Genomic DNA, 22745 nt, shown 5'->3' on the forward strand with positions numbered 1-22745 from the left:
ACGCTGAATGCGGAAAACGCATTTCGGTACATCTTTTCAGCTTGCTCTGTGAGCAAACTCCCTTTGGACTGGCAACTTTATCTCAAGTGCTCAAGTTGTAACATTTCATATACAACTGACTTCCCAATACGTTTTCCCTTCTCATATACGCTGCATAACAACATGAGAACCAGCTGCTTTATACATGCTGTTGAGCAGCCTACACCAGCTTCCGGTGATGGGCCGGAATATTTGCATTTCAACATAAAAGTCGTTTTATGTGTCTTCCTAGCAGCAATAATTATTTTCAGTATGTAGGCTATGGTTTATTAGACTTAGTTGCCATACTTGGTTACCCCACTAAATCTGGTAAATAAGCTGATCGTGGAGACTATTCACCAAGTCTCCAACTCTTATAATTCTTGTCCATCTCTTGTGTCGATTGATTTCACCAGCAGAGGGCGTGATTACTGTGTGAATTCCATGACATCGAGGCGATTGTTCAGAATGCAACATTGTAATCTTTCATGGACATACAAATTGGCAGGCTGGATTAATTTGAGTTGGTCAAGGCCTACTGTAGGCTATATCAAAGAAGATGTAGGCCAGGGGTTTCAAACATAAGGCCCGGGGGCCAGATCAGGCCCGCCAGCAGGTTTTATACGGCCCCCAAGAAGTTTTGGGTGGGAAATGAAAATTAGAAAGAAAATATATTCACATCCACAATTTGTAACAAGCAATGTATGTGATAAATTGATTAAACCTAGCACTACAAATCATCCTTAGGAAGGAAGAGGCCAAAAAACTGACATGGAAATGGGGTGTTTCAAGAGAGAAAGAGCAGGATATGACGAGGAAATGATTTGTACTTGTTTGCTAATGAGTGGGTGTAGTAAAGGAGTATATCATCAAACAACACTCTGATACCAATGCAGAGAAATGAAAATGACCACGACCATGACGGCCCCCGTGAGGTCTCATTCCAACAAATCCGGCCCACTGCCTGTATGAGTTTGACACCCATGATATAGGCCGTATCATTCATATGGTTAAAGATGTTCAAGATTGTGAAAAACACGTTCCTGTTGTTTTTCTTTCTTTCTTTCTTTCTTTCTTTTTCCTTCTTTCCCTCTACATTTGCGGCTCAATGATTAATTTAGGCCTAGTCACTCATTAATTAGTTCAGTAGTGATTGTAAACCGCTATATTGGGAACAAAAACGGTGTCCCCATAGAGCGTGATAAAAATGTTGGCCCACAGATTATTCCCCGGTGACACTTGCTGACAACCGGAGGTGTAATTCCTAACGTCAGCGTAATTTGCGGTTATCTGTAAACGCATTATTACTCTACCAGGTTAATGGCTTGTGGTCATTGCTGATATAATTTGTACAAAAATATGTTTATGACACAGAGTATATGTGGCAATAAATATCGTGGTTTGCATCGCACAAACTCGTTTGTGGCACAGCCGCACATCTGCATGCTCTTCAATAGCCTACGGGTCTTCCAGGTGCTGGCAGTTGTCATTTCATGAGCAGCCTGTGCCTTTTTTTGCTACGAACGACCACACACAACTATGGGGGATCATAAACACCCAAGAGCGTATCAAGCCGCACTTTCCTTTGGAGTTCTGATGAGTTTTGCTTGCAGTGTTTCGGGACAGACGCCTAACATTTTTAATGACATATTGCAGTTCTATGGTGAAAATGGCTTCGTGACCCCCGCTGACATTAATAGTTTATTTGAACTCCTGAACACAAAGCCACATAATCTCGAAGGAATTGTATCCAGCTCTCAGGTAAGTTAAGTCATCCTTTCATTTATTTGGTAATGCGGAATCCCCCCCCCCCCCCCCCCCCCCCCCCCCCCTGAAGAGATTATTGTTTTATCAGTTAGCTAGTTTGAGTGATTCACCTCATACCCAGCCGAACTAGGCTAGTAATGATGTATCAGTCATCTGACTGAATTTAAGGATTACTATTAGTACAGTTTTACTCTATCAAGCTATGACTTAATTTGACTATGGTGTAGCCTTTGAATTGCTGTCATGACTTGAAAACAATGTTCAATACCGAACCTTTCCAGACTCCGTTAACTCTAATTTTGTCCAGTGTATGTCAGGAGTTGAAGTCCTTGCCTTGTATGGACTCGGCAACCTCACCCATTTAGGTGAAATTCACCTGCATGACATCTGCCCTGCTCTTCTTCAACAAGCTGTGCAGCCCTCGTGCCCTGAAGATGTAGAGGTCAATTCGACCGTTGATGCCACAGGTGAGTGCCTGGGACATGCAGAGTCTGAATTTTCTGATTTACAGTAGTCCTTCGGATTGGGTCTGGTCCTACAGGCTATAGTCTGCATTGTCCATGCAGCATTTCTTTCATGTTGACAAATGATGCATGTTACCATTGATATCCATTCACGATTTGCAGTGACATATTTACAGTACAATGGAGCAAGGTCTGTGTGTATGACTGAATAAAGTGCTAAAGGATACTAATTTGTTAAACATATCAGCAGATTAGCCTCAGAGTAGTGTGTGTGTGTGTGTGTGTGTGTGTGTGTGTGTGTGTGTGTGTGTGTGTGCAGTAAAGGGGACTACTAGTAAAGGTTGCAATTAAAACGGAATCGGAAGCTCCTAATTTTACAGCTCACCGTTATTTTGGTTTAATGAGTTCAAGATGTTGTAAATGAGATTAGAGTTGCATCATTACTGCATGACAGGCCTACTGTCCACACCCTGCCTTTCCTTTTGCATGAAGCAAGCTAAACAAAAGAGAAAACACAGCGTTTTAAAATTAATCCTTTTTTGTCTAATTCATCACATTTTGGAGTGCCATGGCTTCATGTCTATGTTGACAAAAATGTATGTCCTTTCATGTCCATATCTATATACATTGTACATTACATGTCCTATTGCTTTCAGCAGTGAGCTGATTTATCTGTTCCTTGTAAAATTGCTGATTGTGCTGTCCTCTTAACTGTCATCCCCACCATAGTGTGGGGATTAGGGTTTCTGTCCATTACCATCATCAACTCTTTCTCTCTGCTGGGACTGTTCCTTGTCCCCTTCACAAAGAAGGCCTACTTCCCCAAGATCCTCACATATTTCATTGGGCTTGCAATTGGCACACTCTTCTCTAATGCTGTCCTACAGCTCATCCCAGAGGTGAGTGTATTTTGTGAATGGCCTTTAGGATGTCATCATTTTACCAAAGGTATTTCGGTGATATACTGTAGATTTAATGCTAAGCAATTTTCTATCTACCTAGGCCTTGGGGTTTGACCCTAAGACAGATAACTACACATCCAAAGCTGTTGGGATATTTGGTGGATTCTATCTGCTCTACTTCATGGAGAAAGTCCTTAAAATGGCACTGAAAATAGACATAGAGGTAAGACTATACAACATTGAAAACATCATCCATGACGACAGGTTTTATTGCTGTTTTATTTGTTATGTTTATGTTATGTTCTGTTTTCTCAAAGTAAACCTTTTTCCTTGTCTCTGTTCCTAAGCATGGCCACAGTCACTTTGTACCTCCGGATTCTCCCCAAGTCAGCTATCACCATGGCGATATGGGTGAAAAGAATGGAGATGTGGGAGAGAAGAATGAGGTTATTGCTGTGACCAGCTTCAGTGACAAAGCCAATGTGACTGCTGATCCTACCCAGGTATCCCCCCTACCACCACCACCACACATAATTAGCTGGCTTAATGGTGAGAGCTGTAGCAGGATATGAGATAGTGGCATTTGTCTTTGTGTTCACTAATCAAGAGATATGCTGTCACAGTGGAAAACTGTTTTAAAGCATTTACTTTTTTAATATATGATAATATTACAGTAACATTTAACTCCAAAAATAAACACGTATCCATGGCCAATAGATTTTTCGGTTACACTTTACTTGACAGTATCGACATAAGAGTGACATGACACTGTCATGAACGTGTCATAAACAAGTCATAAACGTTTATGACATAACGCTTCTGTTATTAAGTGACATTTGTTTTTTGTCATAACAAGTCAGGGTTAGGATTAGGGTTAGAGGTTAGGATTAGGGTTAGGGTTAAGGTTCATGTGTCATGACTGTCATGTGTTCACGACAGTGTCATGTCACTCTTATGTCGATACTGTCAAGTAAAGTGTTACCGATTTTTCTTTACTGAAAATTATTGTTTGTATTGAGGGAATTCTACATGATATGTGAACTTCCTATGAACCTGCTTAAAGCATGCCTGGCATTTTGAAGGGTTCTGCAGAACACACTCCAGCAAAATATGTTACTTTCAAAAGCCTTCACAGCAGAAATGAAACAGAACAGTAGGAGATTGAACTACTGCCACAGTGCAATTAGTAAAATAATGTTAATGGTTAACTGGACAAAATGAGAGTCCCATGCTGGCCTTGAAGCAGGTCAAATGCTCAGTTAGTACAAATACAATCCTTTAGAAAAAAGACATTGCAGTTGTCATGAAAGAAATCGCTGAACTAATCATGTTTAACATTTTGTAAATGGCCTTACATAGAATACAAAATAGAGTGAATCAAATAAATGTTCAGTGTACGTTTTGAAGAATAGTAGACTATTCTAAATAGAACAGGCTAATAAACACATTTGCTTTCTGTATATATGTATGTATGTATGTATGTGAGAAGCTAAATGCCTGTAGTTGACTGTGGGCACAGGAATCGTCTGTCTGTTCTATCAATTCTGAGTCGCCTCTCAGTAAGGGGTCTAAGTGCAGACACACAGCTGTGTTTGTTTTGCAGACAGAGCCACTAGAATATCACTCTGACCGAAATCAACATGTTCATTTCCATACTTTTTGACAAACTAACTATCTATACTGTACTACTTCATCTTAGTTTGTGACCCTCAACAATTTGAAATGGTTTCAGATCACTTTTACAAGCGAAATAGAGAAAGAGATGTGATTTGATGATTTTGACATGTGACCGCTCCCCCATTCCCCACCCACCCCCCTCTCTCCAGACAGTGGTGGGGTCGCGGATGTCGTGTCGCTGCCTCCGGGGCCCGAAGCTGTCCAGTATAAAGACGGTGGCCTGGATGATCATACTGAGCGACGGCTTGCACAACTTCATTGATGGCCTGGCCATCGGGGCGTCTTTTACTGTGTCCATGCTCACAGGGTTCAGCACCTCCATCGCCATCGTGTGTGAGGAGTTCCCCCATGAGCTGGGTGAGGAAACGATAATGTCACCACACACACACACACACTCTCTAAAAAGTGATGTGTTAAAATGAAACAATGCGTGTTAGCTCAGGGACAACACAATTTTGTATCAGTTTCAACACAGCAATTGGGTGGCTGAGTGAAAGGTGAAAGACAACAAAAAGTTTTTTTGCAGGTCCACATTTTTGAGATTACTGAAATCTGTCTTTCACCTGGCCCTGAGCATATTCAGCAGATTTTTAACACATCCCTTTTTTAGAGTGCACACACACACATACATGTTACTATGCCCGTATCAGTACAGATGCCATGCTGGACGCTATGTTGATACACACACACACACGCACGCACGCACGCACTACACAAGGACCAGATGTTTACATTTGTAACAATCCTTTATGGATTTATTGAATAGAGAAAATGATTGATAATTGAATGATTGAAATCATTGAATGATTTAGAAATCATTGTGGCCTATAAATAAAACATAGCTCTTCGTCATATGATGTGTAATTTCCACTAGTTATTAGCTATTTAATATCAGTACAGGGCGCTTGTGCTTGTAATATAGGCAAATTACTGTATGTTAGAGATAGAAACTATTACAATAGAAGGACCTCTCCATTTGTCGCCCCCTACAGGTGACTTTGTGATCCTGCTACGCGCGGGCATGAGCATCCCTCAGGCCATCTTCTTCAACCTGCTGTCCGCCATGTCCTGCTACGTGGGCCTGGTGTTTGGCATCCTCATTGGCAGCACCTTTGCCCCGAACATAATCTTCGCCATTGCCGGGGGCATGTTCCTTTACATCGCGCTGGCAGACATGGTAAGCAAAGGGCAAAGTTCAAGTGCAAACACGGAGATCAAGTGTGTACACTGTTCACGCAGTGCAGTGAAGGACAGTCCCTGAAAGGGAGTGTTGGCACTCCTGTTAATAATTCAAAACAGACCATGATAGATAACAGAATTTTCCCCAGACTAGAAGTCCTCTAATGGGGTTTTGTTGCAGTCATTATTGCTCCCCTTTGCCCCCCCCCCCTCTCCCCAAGTCTTTTCTGCATAAGCTCACAACATGAACCTCATGGATAAATGATGAGGAGGATTGCGTCTATACGTCGAGCTACTGTAAGTGAGCAGTGTAGAGTTGTGTTGAGGAGGTTGACGAGGCACGTCAAGTAACGCAGTGGTGAGGAGCTCCGAGGACAATGTCACGAGGACCTCACTAAAACCCAGGATGTAAAACTTACAGGCTGACAGCGTAGTTCATTTAGTTTGTGAATATACTGTATATAATGACAGGTCAGTTTTATTTGCTCACTCTCTGTCTCTCAGGCCAGAACGGTTCATAAGCCCACAGGGAGTGCATACACAACTGAACAAAAACAAAGGGAATATAAAAAAAAGATATGCATGACACCACAAAAACATCATCCATCTACGTAAAGATAAGCCATGCATATCTTTGCCATGTACACACTGTAGTCATCCATCAGTTTTTTTTTCTTCTGTGGTTGCATGGGACATAAAAATCCTCAAAAGGGGTGAAACGTAGCAGTTTAAACTATTTTGGACAAGAGGTAGTTACAGAGGCGGAGAAGACAATTACAGGACCACCAGAAACTAATGGGAATCCTTTTAATTTGAAGTACCCCAAGAGCATGGTTTATGGGGGTTTAGATTCCACAGTGTTGGCTACACAGCAACAAGGGACAAGAGGACTCTTTGTTCATTTGAAGTTTGGGGCCAGACGGAAGCAAGAGTCCTCATGATCTATACGATCGAGGGACTGTTAGGCTATCTTCCCTAACCACCATGGAAAAACACAAGCCTGTAATTGCAATGCCTGTGGTTTCAAAAAAAGACTACATTCTATGGTATACAATCTACAGCAGTCAGCATATATACACTGGTCTGGCTGGCTTGTTCCCAAAACGTTTTGTGGGTTGCTCGATCAATGATTATGTGGACAGCCACAATTTGCAAAGTGTGCAGATGTTGTATTCCTCCGTCTCCTATTTCTTTATGACTTCCTTTGCTGGCTCTCCCAAACATATGTGGTGGATAAGATAAGGGCAAGCCAGCTTTTTGATGATGAAGCCTAATTAGGTTAAATAACCCTCAGCTGTGCCAGGGAGGTAGAACGCTGGGCACACTTGAACGTTGCTTCGTGCACCAGTCCTGTTTTGAGCCTTTAGACTTCTAACGAGACTCGACTCTGTTCTTGCCTGTGCAGTTTCCTGAGATGAACAGTCTCAGCAGTGCGGCGGAGAAGACGACCAAGACACAGGTGATTTTCTTCCTGATCCAGAACGCTGGAATGCTCTCCGGATTCTCAATCATCCTGCTCATAACGATGTATGCTGGACAAATCAACCTGGGCTGACCCTGATGGACTCTTCCAGTAAACGCCCACTTTTGCTTACTGGGTTGAAGTCTGCGCTTCCACATTGAAGGGCATATATATATATATGTTTACTCTCTATTGGATTAACCTAGTATAGACGACACTTTAATTTCTTTATAATTGCCACCCTTGAGCCTTGCATTCAAATGCAGATAATGACTGCATTAACATGAGAATCAAGACTGCCTTGCTTTTTAATATTTAGGTATTTTAATTATTTGTGTGTATTTATGGAAATTATAACATAATATTTATATTATTTAAATATTATGAAGTTTGTAGCCACATTAATCACTTTTGTGCAATACTTTTCTATGGTTCCTCTTGAACACCAAGATAATGCAAAATGACTGAATTAAAATGTTGAATGGCCATCTGAATTCCATTTGATCATATTTAATGACGTATTTTTTGAGCTTACAAATAAACAATTTTCTATTGCTTACTTTGCATTTGACCCAGTCATATATATCAATAAAAAGCCAATCAATAAGCATTTTAGAACTCAAAATTCAATTTTCCTCTCATTGACAACATAAGTCTGTTAGATCTGTAACTAGATGTAAGTAGACATTTAATTTTTTCAACATTCATTGACACAATACTGTACACTTAGCATCTGTGAAACATTACAATCAGTGCAATATTTTTTACAGCTCAAATTAAAAACAAACTTTTTCCTCTTTAAAAATATACATCTATATATTTGTTTACATATAATGGTTTGGCTGTTTAACCTACATATTGTGTCAGAAATAAAATGACATTAAACAAAAACACAACAGGGAAAAAAAAATCAGGCACATTATTAGTTCTATAAGACCTAGAACGCCACAGTTCTCAATGAAGATGTTCACTGCACTGGCAGAACACTTGGGTTTACCAACGATCATGTTTTTTTTTTTTTTTTTTCTTAAAGCAAGTGTTAATACCGCTGGGTGTTCTAGAAGCACTTCAATGAGGCACTATGTGGATATCAGACCTAGAAGGTGGGGGTGAAGAGGCGCTACATCACGGCTTTTCAATCCAATATGGAGTCTCACCACAGCGACAGACACAATGTACAGTACACCAAAGCAAGGAGGGGATTTCCCCCCCCACACACTGCAACCATGTCAACGACATGTAGGCTACCACTAAAACGCAGATGGTACTTCGGATGAGATGACCTTAGGGTGGACAACATAAACCAACCATACCACACTCACCACTGCAAAAAGCTGACTGGAGAAAGAGAAACTGGCACAGCGTAAAGGTATATGCGCAGGTGATATAGCCCTGTCGCATGGGGGAATTGTGTATTAATAACGGCACCCAATAATGCCATTCTGCCTGTGTGACCATCCAGTCACTGCCCTTTGTGTGATCTTGGGCAAAAAAAACCCTCATTTCACCGAGGCTCTCATTACTCACTAAAGAGACGTACAATATTTCCTAAGTTACCACTTTCTCACATCTCACTGATGCGGTCATTCACACGCTACAAGACAAAGCATTTCTAAAGAAGTGTGTCTGTCTACAGATGACAGTATACCTTGGCTCTAGACCGTGGGAATGGAGCGAGGGGAGCGTGTGCTTAGGGGAGGTAGTGGACTGAACAGTGTGGGTCCACTTACGGAGTAACTTGGCTCTCTGTGCCAGCCAATGGAGTGGACACTCATCTCAGTCAAGTGACAAATGAATCAGTGGACAGCTGTGGTGCTTACACGATAACATCAGTACAGCCTATTAATAATGCATTTTATCACCCGGAGAGAAGAAATACTCTTTTCCGATTGGCTGGTGTGGTGGCTATTAAGTAAGGGATAACGGCCGCCGAGGTGTCCTGTTATACGGAATTAATGGACGAGGGCGAGGGGCAAAGAACTCCCCGACGCGCAGCAGAGTCCATTAATTCCGTATAACTGGACACACCTCGAAGGCCGTTATCCCGCTTATCACCCGGTTGCCCGGTATTCAGAATTAATAGCCACCCCACCACCAATCAGAAAAGAGTATTTCTTCTCTCCGGGTGATAATTCTGAATAACAGGACACTGTTCCATATCAATGCTTATGAATGGTAACTATAACAACCATAGTAGGACGACGGTTGCAGGCTTCGCAACAATGGAATCAACTGTAGACATGCTAACTGTCCATGCTATCGCTGTTATAGGGCCAACGAAAGTTGTACAACAACCTAAACGGAACCGCGTGTTTCCTTTGCTTTACAGTGGCAACCGGGTGATAAGCGGGATAACGGCCTTCGAGGTGTGTCCAGTTATACGGAATTAATGGACTCGGGCGGAGGCAACGAGTCCATTAATTCCATTAACTCCGCTGCGCGTCGGGAGTTTTTTGCCCCTGGCCCTCGTCCATTAATTCCGTATAACAGGACCTCGCGGCCGTTATCCCTTACGTAAAGCCCTGGATAACTCAGTTGCTGTACATTTAAAAACATGTGTATACGGTATCTATATTTACAAAACACACACACACACATACCCGAACCCTCATATGCTTTTGTGCATTAAAGTTACTATGCAACTTTATAAACACAATCACATCATTCATGTGATTCCAAATGATATACAGTGTAATGCCGCCGCCAAGGAGCTGTTTGTTCTTCATGTGCATTAAGTCGAGTGCTGAGCCGACACAACCTACCATGCGTGATCATCGCTCTGACCGCATAGTAATAAGACACCTGCCGTGGTCCAACCTGTTCAGCTGTAGCTGACCAGAGAGAGAAAAAAAAGTGCTGGAATGGCTAGTTCGCACACTTTTTATAATGAGACAACAGCAAAACGGCAACAACAAACACAAGCAAAAACATCAGCATTTAACAGGTCATTTCTGCATGGAACACTGGTCTGGCTTCTACAACGAAAAGCTGGAATGTCAAGTATCATTTAGTGCTGGTTCTAAAACCAGGGTGGTGTTTGGAGAACTTCTCTCAAGGTTACGCTGCAGCTGTGTGCAGACAGGGAGGAGAATAGGTTCTATGTCATGGTGCGCCCTGCGAAGCCGCATGACAGTGCTAATTACAGCAGTCAGAGTTCCTTAAGATAGCTAAAACACCCATTAGAGGGGCCGCGCCGCACGAGAGAGGAGCACTGGAGCGAGGTGATGACGTGTGATTTGCCAAAAAAAGCCATTTCATCGGCAGGGGAGGTGTACGGTAGGTGGTATTTACACGGAGTGGTGTCGCTTCAGCATACAGACGCGGTGGCTTAAAAGCCATGAGTCATGGGTGCAAAAAGTCTTGAAAGGGGGAGCAACTCAAGATCTGTTGTTTGTTTGTGCGTGAGGAATCAGGGAGGCTGTGATTGACAGATAATCACTGCAGAGCATCAGGAGGGGGCCAAGGCATCACACTGGTGTGTATTGAAGAAACAGCTTTCCGAAGGGGCTTACTCTAGTGATTAGAAATGTACTACAAGACAGGCCTAAAAAAACATCAGCACGTGAGACTACAACGTTAATCAATTAAGAAAACAAACCGAAATTAGCGAATTAAAACATATATGGCCTGATCGGTTAAGAACGTGAATTAAATTGCTCATATTTTTTACAGCTTTGAAGGCGTTTCATAGGCCTATTCCACAGGAGTCTATCCTATTGCGTCATTTGCAATCAAAAGCATTCCAGAGGATCATAAAGCCTCTAAAGCTCGTTCATTTCAAAAGGCAGAACTTGTATACAGTAAGCACAACTTGCATACCGACTGTGTGGATTTGAGGGAAATTCACACTTAAAACATTACAATGATAAAACAAGACACCCCATATATGACATGAAGTGGCACTTTTTGCACAGGCTACAACATGAAAAACAAAACATAAAAACCCCTGTACCACCACACAGAGATCACCACAGAATCAGACGACCTGTAGGACACGCTGGCCTTTCTCCTTCAGGGCATCAGCTTCTTCTCCTAGTTATGAAGAGCTCTGGACTGGTGGTGTCCGACCCCTCCGCGATGAGCTGGGTGTCGAGAAGAGTGGGATGGAGGGGGGCATGTAGTGGTGGCAATGGGGGCATCAGTGGCCCCCTTCACTGGGCGCGGGGCTCTCCGATCGCCCCTCCTTCTGGCTGCCAGATGGCTGTTTTTTCTGCTTGCTCTTGCACTTCCGTAACATCCGCACCTGGGATGAGAAGCGGGGTGGGGTCAAGAGAGTTGGTTTCCTTCCTGGTTCTTAAAAGATCTTTGCTGAACATGCGTAATATTCAAAAGTCAAACAGACTTCAGAACACGCGGCTCAGCTGGCTAACAGTAACATGTTTATGGAGAGTGAGAAAGAGAGGAAGTACATGATGGAGGAAAAGACAGAAAGAGAGAGAAACCACTAAGGAGAGGGCACAGGTAACGAGAGATAGGATGGAGAGAGAGAGAGAGAGAGAGAGAGAGAGAGAATAGGAAATATTTGATGAAAGAAAGAAAGAAAAAGACAAAAACCACTAAGGAGAGGGCACAGATACGAACCAGAGACATACAGAGAGAGAGGGGGGGGGAGAGAGAGAGAGAGAGAGAGCAAGAGATTGTCTTGAGCATGCAGCTGTTCTGACCTTAGGCCCAGCGGCTGAAATGATGATCTGCCCTGGAGACTGGATCCACGGCTCCCCATCCACCTGCACCGGGATGGGCTTAGTCACAGTGATGCGGATATAGGCGCCCTGAGCAATCCGGATCCCTGACCGCAGTCCACCCTGTACCTGACCCTGAGACACACACACACACAGACACACACACACAGAGACACACACACACACACACACACACACACACACACACACACACACACACACACACACACACACACACACACATCAGCCTAGAGCACCTTTGTGGGCTTATTAAAAAGCACAGCTCACTGCTGCCCTGGTCCTCCCTGTGCTGTAACTGCAGCGGTGGCCTCATTAAGAGGATTAGTCAGAATGCTGAGCTACCTCTTGTGGGTGCCCACCTGCTGTGCAGTTAGATTGCATGTTTGTGAGATATGGTGTGGTGTGTGGGAGAGAGGGAGAGAAAGAGAGGGGGAGAGGAAGAAAGAGAGAGAGAGAAAGAAAGAAAGAGAGAGTATGTGGAAACACCAGTTAGGCTATAGCTAAAAGGGAGCTATTAGCTAACTGGTGTAACTCACTTCCAGTGAATGATGCTAAGCTAGGCTAATGGTGTCAGACTGGGTTACTGCACACACAGAGAAGAGAAGGGTGTGTATTCTCCGCTTATCTAACTCTGGGGTAGACGGAAAATAAGCTCATTTCCCAAACATGGTTGTGTTTCCTTTAAGTGCACTCACCATGTGGACCACGCCAGTGACCCCCACCACCTCCAGCATGCCGTCGTCTATGCGGGGCTTCCCGTAGCGCGAGTCACTGTCCGAGCCCCACAGGTCTGCCCCCGAGCCCCAGCTGAGGACATGGACATGGACATGGACACACACACACACACACACACACACACACACACACACACACACACAAAACAGACACACACACACAAACACAGACACACACATACACACAGGCACAAACATACATACATACACAAGCAGTGAGAGATGCTTTCATGATTCATAACTATTCACCTCATTAGATAGATAGATAGATAGATAGATAGATACTTTATTGATCCCCAGGGGAAATTCAAGGTCTCAGCAGCATACATACAACACAAACACATTCTTTAACAGCAGAAAGAGTAATTAAAGTATATAATATAAAAACACAACTAAGCAGTAAGGACAGTAGAAGATAAAGAATATGCTAAATCTACTAAAATACAAATTACAAAAATACAAATATACTAACACTTAATCTAAATCAATTCTAAAAACAGTATCCACATAGTGGTGATTAATAAAATAATAATAAGGTGCTCTAAGGTGCTCTGTGTGAATGAATGAGTGTCATGGTGGTAGTGCAATGGTGATGGTGGTCATGGTGATAGTGCAAATGAGTAAGTCAACAGTGCAACAATGCAGAAATAAAGTAAAGTAAAGTCTATATATCTATATATTTAACTATTTAAGAAAATGTATAAGTGTGGCCACGGTTCGGCTGTGGCATGGAGGGGGGGGGGGGTTATGCATATGTGCTAATATAGCACGCAAACAGTGAGGCATAAAGACAGTGGTACAAGTGGCTAGTGGACAGACAGTACCAAACATGGAGGGGGTGAAGAGGCAGACAGACTATGCAGAGAAGTCTATCTCTCCTCTTCCCTTAAGTGAGGCATTGAACAGTTCAATGGCCCTGGGGACAAATGACTTTCTCAGTCTGTCAGTTGTGCAAGGCAGTGAGCGAAGTCTCCAGCTGATCAGGCTCCCATCCTTCTTCCTTGTGCTTCCTCCCCAGCACACTACTGCATAGAAGAGGACGCTGGCAACAACAGACTGGTAGAACATCCGGAGGAGCTTACTGCACTCATTGAAGGACCGCAGCCTCCTCAGGAAGTACAGCCTGCTCTGCCCTTTCTTGTAGAGTGCATCAGTGTTGGCTGACCAGTCCAGTTTATTGTCCAGGTGGAGACCCAGATACTTGTAGGTGCTAACCACCTCCACATTGACCCCATCAATGTGGACTGGTAGCAGAGTGGGCTTAGACCTGCAGAAATCCACCACCATCTCCTTGGTCTTTGAAGTGTTAAGTTGAAGATGATTGCGTTTGCACCTTGCACAAAGTCCTCCACCAGGCTCCTGAACTCCTCCTCCTGCCCGTTCCTGATACACCCCACAATTGCAGTATCATCAGAAAACTTCTGCATGTGGCATGACTCGGTGTTGTAGCAGAAGTCAGATGTGTACAGGGTGAACAGGACTGGAGAGAGCACAGTTCCCTGTGGCGCTCCAGTGCTGCAGATCACAGTGTCAGAGAGACAGTTCTTCAGTCTGACGAACTGTGGTCGCCCGGTCAGGTAATCTGTAATCCAGGTTACCAGGTGAGCGTCCCACACCCATCTGCAAGAGCTTGTCTCCCAATCTGAGGGGCTGGATGGTGTTAAAAGCACTTGAGAAATCAAAAAACATGATTCTCACAGCACTTTTCCCCTTGTCCAGGTGGGAATGTGTCCTGTGTAGAAGATAAGTGATGGCATCATCCACGCCCACTAGTGCATGGCGTACCTGGGGTCTGAGCATGCCTAAGACCAATCACTCCATTGTCTTCGTCACATGTGATGTAAGAGCGACAGGTCTGTAGTCATTAAGCTCACTAGGGTGTGGCTTCTTAGGGACAGGGGTGAGACATGATGTCTTCCACAGTGTTGGAACTTGTCCAAGGCGTAGGCTCAAATTGAAGATGTGCTTCAGTGGCTCCCCCAGTTCAGCAGCACAGGCCTTGAGTAGCCTTGGGCACAGTCTGTCAGGCCCAGCTGCTTTATTGCTGCGCAATTTCTTAAGTTGGACTGTCACTTGATCTGTTGTAATGGTGAGGGGTGTAAGGGGAGGGGAGGGGGAGGGGTGCATCTGGGATCTGTGTGTCTGATGGCTGTTGAGGTTGTTGTCACCTCATTGTTCATGATCGCCATGTGGGGGAGGGGTGCAAAATCCAGTGATGGTGGGGGTACGATAGCCTGTGATGATGGAGGTGAGTGTTGCGCTGGTATTGAGGGGGTGTGAGGGTGGGGGCTGGGGGATGGTGGACAGACCACCGCCATTGGAGCTGGAGCAGGGCAGTCAAACCTGTTGTAGAAGTGGTTCAACTGGTTCACCCTGTGCAGGTCCCCCTCCACAGAGCTGCTGTTCTTCTTCAGGCCAGTGATAACCTTCATGCAGTCCCATGTCTCCTTCAAGTTATTTTCCTGCAGCTTCTGTTCCACCTTCTTTCTGTAATCCTCCTTAGCTTCCTTCAGCTTGAATTTGAGTTCCCCTTGCACGCGCCTCAGCTCTGCCATGTCCCCCTCTCTGAACGCCATCTTTTTCCTGTTGAGAAGGGTCTTGACATTGCTGGTTATCCAAGGCTTGTTGTTGGGAAAGCAGCGTACAGTTCTGGTGGGAACAACAATGTCCATGCAGAAGTTCAGGTAGTCAGTTGTGCACTGTGTGACCTCCTCCAAGTCCTCTCCATTCTGTAACACACTCCAGTCAGTACACTCGAAGCAGTCTCTCAGAGCCTCATCCACTTCGCGTGTCCACTTCCTGAAGGTGCGTGTGGGAACTGGTAGCCTCTGTACTTTGGGCTTGTACATTGGCTGGAGATGAATGAGGTTGTGGTCTGACTTTCCCAGTGGGGGGAGGGGGTTTGCACTGTATGCATCCCTCACGTTTGCATACATGAGGTCTATTGTCCTGTTTTTCCTTGTAGGGCAGTCAACATACTGGTAAAAATTTGTGAGTGTGGAATCCAGTGTTATGTGATTGAAGTCGCCAGATATCACAGAAAAGGCGTCAGTGTGTTGGGTTTGAAGCCTTGCGATTGTGGAGTGGATGGCGTCACACGCTGTATCCGGAAGAGCTCGAGGTGGAACGTAAACGCAGACAGCAATTGCGTGCGAAAACTCCCTCGGCATGTAGTACGGACGGAGACTAACCGCTAATAACTCCACATCCTTACAGCATACAGTCTCCTTTACTGTTACATGTCCGGTATTGCACCATCTATTGTTAATGTACAGCACCAGTCCACCTCCCTTCTTTTTGCCAGAAAGTTTACAGTAATCAATCAAGTAATACAGTAACTTACAGTAATTAATCAAGTTTTCAAAGATTTTCATTCTCTCGCTTGGATTTGCGTTCTGTACCTGGGGATGTTGAGGAAGATGAGCCCTTCTATGTTGGGAAGCTCCACGTCCTGTTTGTCCACCTGCAGCTTGATGTCTTTGTGCAGGTTGCGGGTGTGGCTCAGCTTTTGCAGGCCCACCTTTACGTATACACCCTTGTTGTGAAACCTAGATGAGCACCCGGGGAAGAATGTCAATAGTTAGCACCATACATAAACACATACATTCAACAGTGAGCACCCCATACATAAACACATACATTCAAGAGGTAGCACCCCATACATAAACACATATATTCATTCCTGAGCTAAATATCAGATAGTAACAAGATTGTTACGAAGAACATATAATCCAGCTCTTTTTCAACATCAGGTTTCAACTTGTATGAGTGGGTGAAATTTAAAAATACACGGCCCACATATCATTTCCACTTTAACTGTATAATTAATGAAATGCTCTGATTTTGAAATCAGAGGGAAATAGGTTGAAAGGGGGTCACTTGCCTGCTATTGAACTTTCCTGGCTCCTCTTCGCGGGCATGGTGGAAGTCCAGACTGAGCTCGGCGTCGATGCCCAGGCCAAAGTAATTATTCATGTGGACGATCTGTAAGACAAAGAGCGGGCTTGTGACACCTCTCAGCAGAGAGAAGCTTAATACTGACCACACTAAAGGCCCAGTCATGCGCTGACCGGAGGTGAAATGTAACTAATCCAATGAGTATTATAGGAGTTTTGAAGAATGATTTACAGTCTCTGTACCACACAGAGCTTGGATAACATGGTACAAAAGCCAATGATATGGGGAATATTCATATCATTCATTGAAAAGTAAGGTGTTTTGGGTACAAAGTATGTGAGGCTATAAGGAAAATATCAAAGCAATGCAATTCCCATACCTATCAGTTGGGGGACCTGAATAGCTCCTAACACAGTTCTGTACTAGGCCATGCCGCTGTGCCCTCCAGTGATCAATAGCTCCCAACACAGTTCTGTACTAGGCCATGGCGCTGTGCCCTCCAGTGGTCAATAGCTCTCTGGTCAGTGCAAAGGTTCACGGTGCCCCTACCTTGGGCGGCTCCAGGAAGCCATTCTCTTTGCCGTCCTCGGTCATCTCCTGAGCGTCCAGGAGAATGGTCCAGCGATCCATCTCCACTTCCTCCGCCTCGTCCAATGAGAGGAGGATGCTGTAGGGGTCCTCGCCACTGTAGCCCGCCCCCCAGCGCAGCACTCTGGCCAGGTCATTTCCTGCACAGGATGCGAGAGAAACGGCAACTTTAAAAACAACATTCTACGCAGGCAGGAAGTCATGTTGACGCTCACCGTAACCACAGGAAGTCTCATTTCTGCAGTTTGTTACAAGAAACAGAGTCTACTGTACAGGTAGAGCAGACAAGTAGATACGGTTAATTTCACAGAAAAATCCCTCAGAACGCTGGAATTCCAGAACAGCATTCAAATTTGCAAAACAATTCAGCGCCATGACGACAACAATGCCCAAACAAATCTGTGAATCGCACATGCACATCCTTCTAATTCACATGCACACCCTTCTACATTATGAGAAGTAGAATGAGTTCCCAGCACCCTAGCTCAGAGATGTGGATCAGCGCTAGCAGAGTTTGTCATATCTGATGTGCTAACACCATGGACAGGGCTGAGGAAACATGTGGTAGGTTTGCATTAGCAGCCATTTTCTTCTCTCTGTGGGAGAAGTCTGTTTCATTGTGGGTGGTCACACACACAGGCACCGTAACGTCCACTGCGTCTTTGACAGACCCTTTCACGAGCTTTACATACATGTGCTGGTTCTGGTCACTCGACATATAGATTGTGGGCGGCCTTAATTGCCTGTGCGAACGTGTGTCCTGCACTTATTGTTCATTAGTTGCATTCCTTTAGTTCACCTAATAGTGTATGCGTTTAACAAAGTTCAGCTCTGTCTCACCAACACCGAATGCACAAGCACTTTCAGCACTTTAGCTCTGTCTCACCAACACCGAATGCACAAGCACTTTCAGCACTTAAGCTCGTAAACTGGCCGAGTCTGGATTCCTGATTGTGGATCTGCACTGCAGTGAGCACTTTTTTATCTGGCGAGTGTAAGATCCAATTGGGGTGGTTTCAATCCCTGGCTGCCGCCACTGTGCCCTTGAGCAAGGCACTTAACTCTGCGCTGTTCTGGGGAGAATGGCCCTTGTCATAACTTGATGATTTTTCTTGAATTTCCCCTTGGGGATCAATAAAGTAAGTAAGCATTGTTTGTATGAATGTGTGTGTGTGTGTGTGTGTGTGTGTCTCTATCTAACTATCTATCTATAAATCTATGTATGACATGTACTGTAAGTCGCTTTGATAAAAGCATCAGCCAAACAAATACATAAGTTACAAAGTCCTGAACATTGTTGACCAGAACCAAAAAGCTAATACCATACTAGTCTAATCTAGCACATGTCTAATGATTAGTGGGCTGAGTAGAGTGAGGACTGTGTATCTGGACCTCCACTCGGAGGCTGTGTGGGCCACTCACCCGTGCCCAGGGGGATGATGCCGATGGCGGGTTCAGGGCAGACCAGCTTGTGGCGTATGGCCTCCAGGACCCCGAGCACCCAGCCCACTGTGCCGTCGCCACCACACACCAGGATACGGAAGCGGGGCACCTCTCTGAACGTGTGTAACCTGGAACACACCAACACAGCCAGGGGGGACCAGTTAGGCAGACTAATAGTAGAGCACACACATTTACATTTGCATGCACACACACATATACGCACACACACACACACACACACACACACACACACACACACACATACATATATATATATATATATATACGCTCACATTAAGTATCATCACACAATAAATGGGTTAAAATGCATTCAAATTTGACATCTGGAACAGGAAATAGATGTGCAGGCCTTGGCCAGAAATCAAGGGGAGTGTGGTGACAGTCAGGATAATTTTACCCTCCTAGTGGTCCTCCATTGGTCAGCTCAAAGACTTGGTGGGGGTTCAGAATCTTCCGGAAATTGTAGAGTATCTCCCTACCCTTCAGTCCTCCACTCTTAGGGTTTACATAGACCAGCAGAGGACAGCCACCCTTAGGAAGCACGCTTGTCTGGTGAGAAAAGACAAACGTTTATTTGTGGTCCTGCCAGTCAGTCCTTGCATATTATCTTGTCCTCTTTGAATAGCCTGATCAATTAATCACTCTGTTAATTACAGGCTGTAATGAATGCTTTTGTAAAAACACTGGCTTCAATTCGATCGTCAAAAAAAAAGCATCAATGACATGAGATAGCCACTAGTGGGCGCTAGCGGGCTGTTCACATGCCATCAGCGGCAAAGCCGAGAGGCAGACAGCGTCACAGCTGCTGAGAACACATTGGGCTTGATAAGTGGCACGTGAGCAAAATGAATGAAAGAGTCTCCAGCCACACCAAGCGTCAGCCTCTCCACCACGGAGAAAGGTGGAGTTTGTCAGGCAGCAGTACTGGGTTGTCATGGCGGCGCCGCCACCGACGTTAATCTCGGCTCGAGGACCCTCACCATGATTTGCGGGATGACCAGCGAGGTGAGCTGCTTGCCATCGATAGAGGAGTCTTTGGCCAGCATGAAGATCCTCTCGGCCTCGGAGAAACAAGAGATTTGAAGAGCCACAGCGCCTGGTGGCAGAGGAGGAGAGGGAGGAGGAGAGGGAGGGAGGGAGGGAGAGAGAGAGGGATATGACTGTTCAACTGGGGAAAGGTCACATGATCACGAGTTAACTAATGCAGTTAAGATAGTAGCTTAGTGTAATTCTAGGGAATGAGGTCAACTTAAGGTCTCTTAAAGACCATCAACTTGATTATGGAAAAAAGGAAAGCCCAACAGGTTAAGTGTAGTCAAAGTTTAAGGCATTTTCTATTTTTATACACTGAACACTGAACAATAACACTAGGTATTGTATTTTCAATGAGAAACTAAGGGGTAAATCTCTGCCCTTTTGAAGTGGCCAATTGAAGTCACCAATATGGCACCGCTGTCACAAAAGAATTGGTGTGGTGTGGTGAGAGCTGGGTGGCACAGCAGGCTGCTGATAGGCTATTGAACAGCGCGTGGCATCATGCCGGCAAGAGCACAGGGGTTGGCCGCTGGAGACCGGACACTGCTGGTGCCCACAGCGGGGCCATTGTCTCGTCAACAAGGAGCTCATTTAAAGGACGCTGGGCAGGGGCCTGACCGCATGTTTAGGCAGAGGGGACAGAGAGGACGAGGGCAAAGGGTGCGGAGGGTGCCCTCATGGTGTAGTCCGCGCGGTACCAGGGTGCCCCCACCCCTCCAAAAAAAAAGTGTGGGCCTGGTGTCAGGGAGGGCAATCGCTGGCACGCTCTGCTTGTTGATGAGTGGGCACGGGGCCTAATGATGCCGGCTGCACGCGTGGCCAAGCTTGATTAGTGGGAGGGCGGGTGGTTGAGATGGTGGAAATGAGGCATCCCTTAAGTCATCAGCAAACACTAGGTGTAGGTGTATGTGTGTGTGTGTGTGTGTGTGTGTGTGTGTGTGTGTGTGTGTGTAGAAGGGGGGTCATTAGCTTAGAGCGTCACCATGACGACAAACTCTCACCTTGTGTGCTGTAAACGTGAGTGATGGTGACCAAGTGATCTGTGGAAAGAGAAAGAGAGAGAGAGAGATGAATATGAGGGGAAAAGAGAGAAGGATAATGATGTGGGGGAGAGGGGGAACAGAGGAGAACAGAGGAGAAGAGGGGAAGGAAAACAGCAGCAGAACAGGGGCAAGAGAGAGAGAAAGAGAGGGAGAGAGAGGAGAAACATGAGACAGGGAAAATGTAGATAGATGAGTGCAGTTAAAAGGTAGGACAGTGAGAGAGAGAGAGAGAGAGAGAGAGAGAGAGAGAGAGAGGAGGAGCAGGAGAGGGAGAGGCACAAATTAAATCTGATGACCTTAGACATCTATTACAGCCTGTGCTGCCTTGCATATCCTTTAGTGCACAGGCACAGGGCACAAACAAACACTACCAGCTGAGCAATAACAGCCTCAGTGGGCCACAGCGCCGCGTGGACTGGATCTGCAGAGATGAATCATGGGAAGTGCAGAGAAAGGATACAAGCACATGAAAAAGCTCAACCCTGCCCTCATATTACAAGTAGTGCTGTGGAAAGTACAGCTAGCACCACGAGGAAGCACTTTCAAAGGTTCCAACACCTGGGCTTTTACAGTTACCCAGTAAAGCGCATGTGGGGAGAGAGAGAGAGATAAAGAGAGAGACAGAGAGACAGAGAGCAAGAGAGAGAGAGAGAGAGAGAGAGAGAGAGAGAGAGAGAGAGAGAGAGAGAGAGAGAGAGAGAGAGAGAGGGGTTCAATACCCATTTATGGGATCATTCCTCAAACCATGAAGTCATGACGTACCTGATACAAGTCACACACCATACAAACATACAAATATATTCATGCATAAAAATCTCAATACACCATATGTTAAAAATCAGCACACCACCCCACTCACTCACTCACAACAACCCCTCAACCCCCACACACCCAGAAACCAGGCTGGTTCTTAACCAGGCTGTAACAGGCAAACTCAATTTTTATTCGACCAGCCACCATCCCCTTAAGGACCTTCACCGGGTTAATTGAGCCAGTCCCCAACATCCTACTCTTCACCAAACAGCCAACTTAGCTGAACCCAACAAGAAATTTGCCAAACATACCTCCATCCTTCTTTCCACCTGGTATATTGGGAGAGAGAGGATGAGAGAAAAGAGAGTGATAGATAGAGAGAGAGAGAGAGAGAACATTATAGGCTTGCGCCAGTGACTCTGACTAAGAGCAGTTCTACTGCTTACTGCACATAAACAGGACCCAAAGAGTCTCCATTCTTAGAAACTCCTATGAGCTTGTCGTTATTCAGTGAGACTAATCTCTAAAGCACATCATAGCATAATACAATTGGCCATTTGAATTGGACTACAGGCCTATTTATGGCTGTGCTGATTGTGCTTATTTGGTCACAAACTTAAGTAAACAAATAGTATACAGCAAAACAAACTTCACTAGGCCACAGTATTCCGGCCTAGCCAGACATAACAATTTGTCCTCATTTGTTTTGGTGAGGTTCAAATTTGGTCGCGGTTAGTCGTGTTTTGCCTCAACAGCTTGATACAATGTAGATCGGCTTTCTCAGGACAAAGCCTAATGGTAATCTCAGAAAGTCTTCCGCCATCTACACACCCCACCCCACAGCTCCTCACGCTCACACAAAAAAAAAAAAAAAAAAGAACAAGAAAAAAAAGTTTAAAAGTTCTTTCCATGGTCCTGCCATCAACATTATAGCCGTTGCCCTGCAACCCGTCTAGTAACCCTGTGACAGGACTGCTGGGAAACTAACCAGACGTCAACCAATAAAACACACCACTCCCCGGCTCAGGAACACACTGCCTTCAGTCACGTGGTCAGCTC

The 22745-nt window shown here is 45.0% G+C and overlaps 2 protein-coding genes across 2 annotated transcripts in view; one reads left to right on the forward strand and one right to left on the reverse strand.

Moving 5' to 3' along the window:
* The first annotated feature begins 81 nt into the window (after positions 1-81).
* LOC125286016 (metal cation symporter ZIP8-like) lies at positions 82-8099 on the forward strand. The gene is made up of 8 exons (XM_048230656.1): positions 82-1779; positions 2093-2252; positions 2979-3148; positions 3252-3374; positions 3499-3654; positions 4978-5185; positions 5821-6005; positions 7413-8099. Exons 1-8 carry the CDS (start codon positions 1558-1560, stop codon positions 7560-7562), a joined length of 1374 nt encoding a protein of 457 aa, XP_048086613.1. The 5' UTR covers positions 82-1557; the 3' UTR covers positions 7563-8099.
* A 1771-nt stretch (positions 8100-9870) lies between these two features.
* LOC125286017 (diacylglycerol kinase theta) overlaps positions 9871-22745 on the reverse strand; it is a 33677-nt gene continuing 20802 nt past the window's right edge. Inside the window, 10 exon segments of the mRNA XM_048230658.1 lie at positions 9871-11712; positions 12134-12286; positions 12868-12979; positions 16308-16454; positions 16790-16890; positions 17353-17531; positions 18814-18962; positions 19253-19404; positions 19836-19951; positions 20892-20930. Of these exon segments, the coding sequence (XP_048086615.1) occupies positions 11608-11712; positions 12134-12286; positions 12868-12979; positions 16308-16454; positions 16790-16890; positions 17353-17531; positions 18814-18962; positions 19253-19404; positions 19836-19951; positions 20892-20930 (1253 nt within the window). The 3' untranslated portion in view covers positions 9871-11607.

Source organism: Alosa alosa, chromosome 21 (assembly GCF_017589495.1).
Source record: "Alosa alosa isolate M-15738 ecotype Scorff River chromosome 21, AALO_Geno_1.1, whole genome shotgun sequence".
NCBI lineage: Eukaryota > Metazoa > Chordata > Actinopteri > Clupeiformes > Clupeidae > Alosa > Alosa alosa.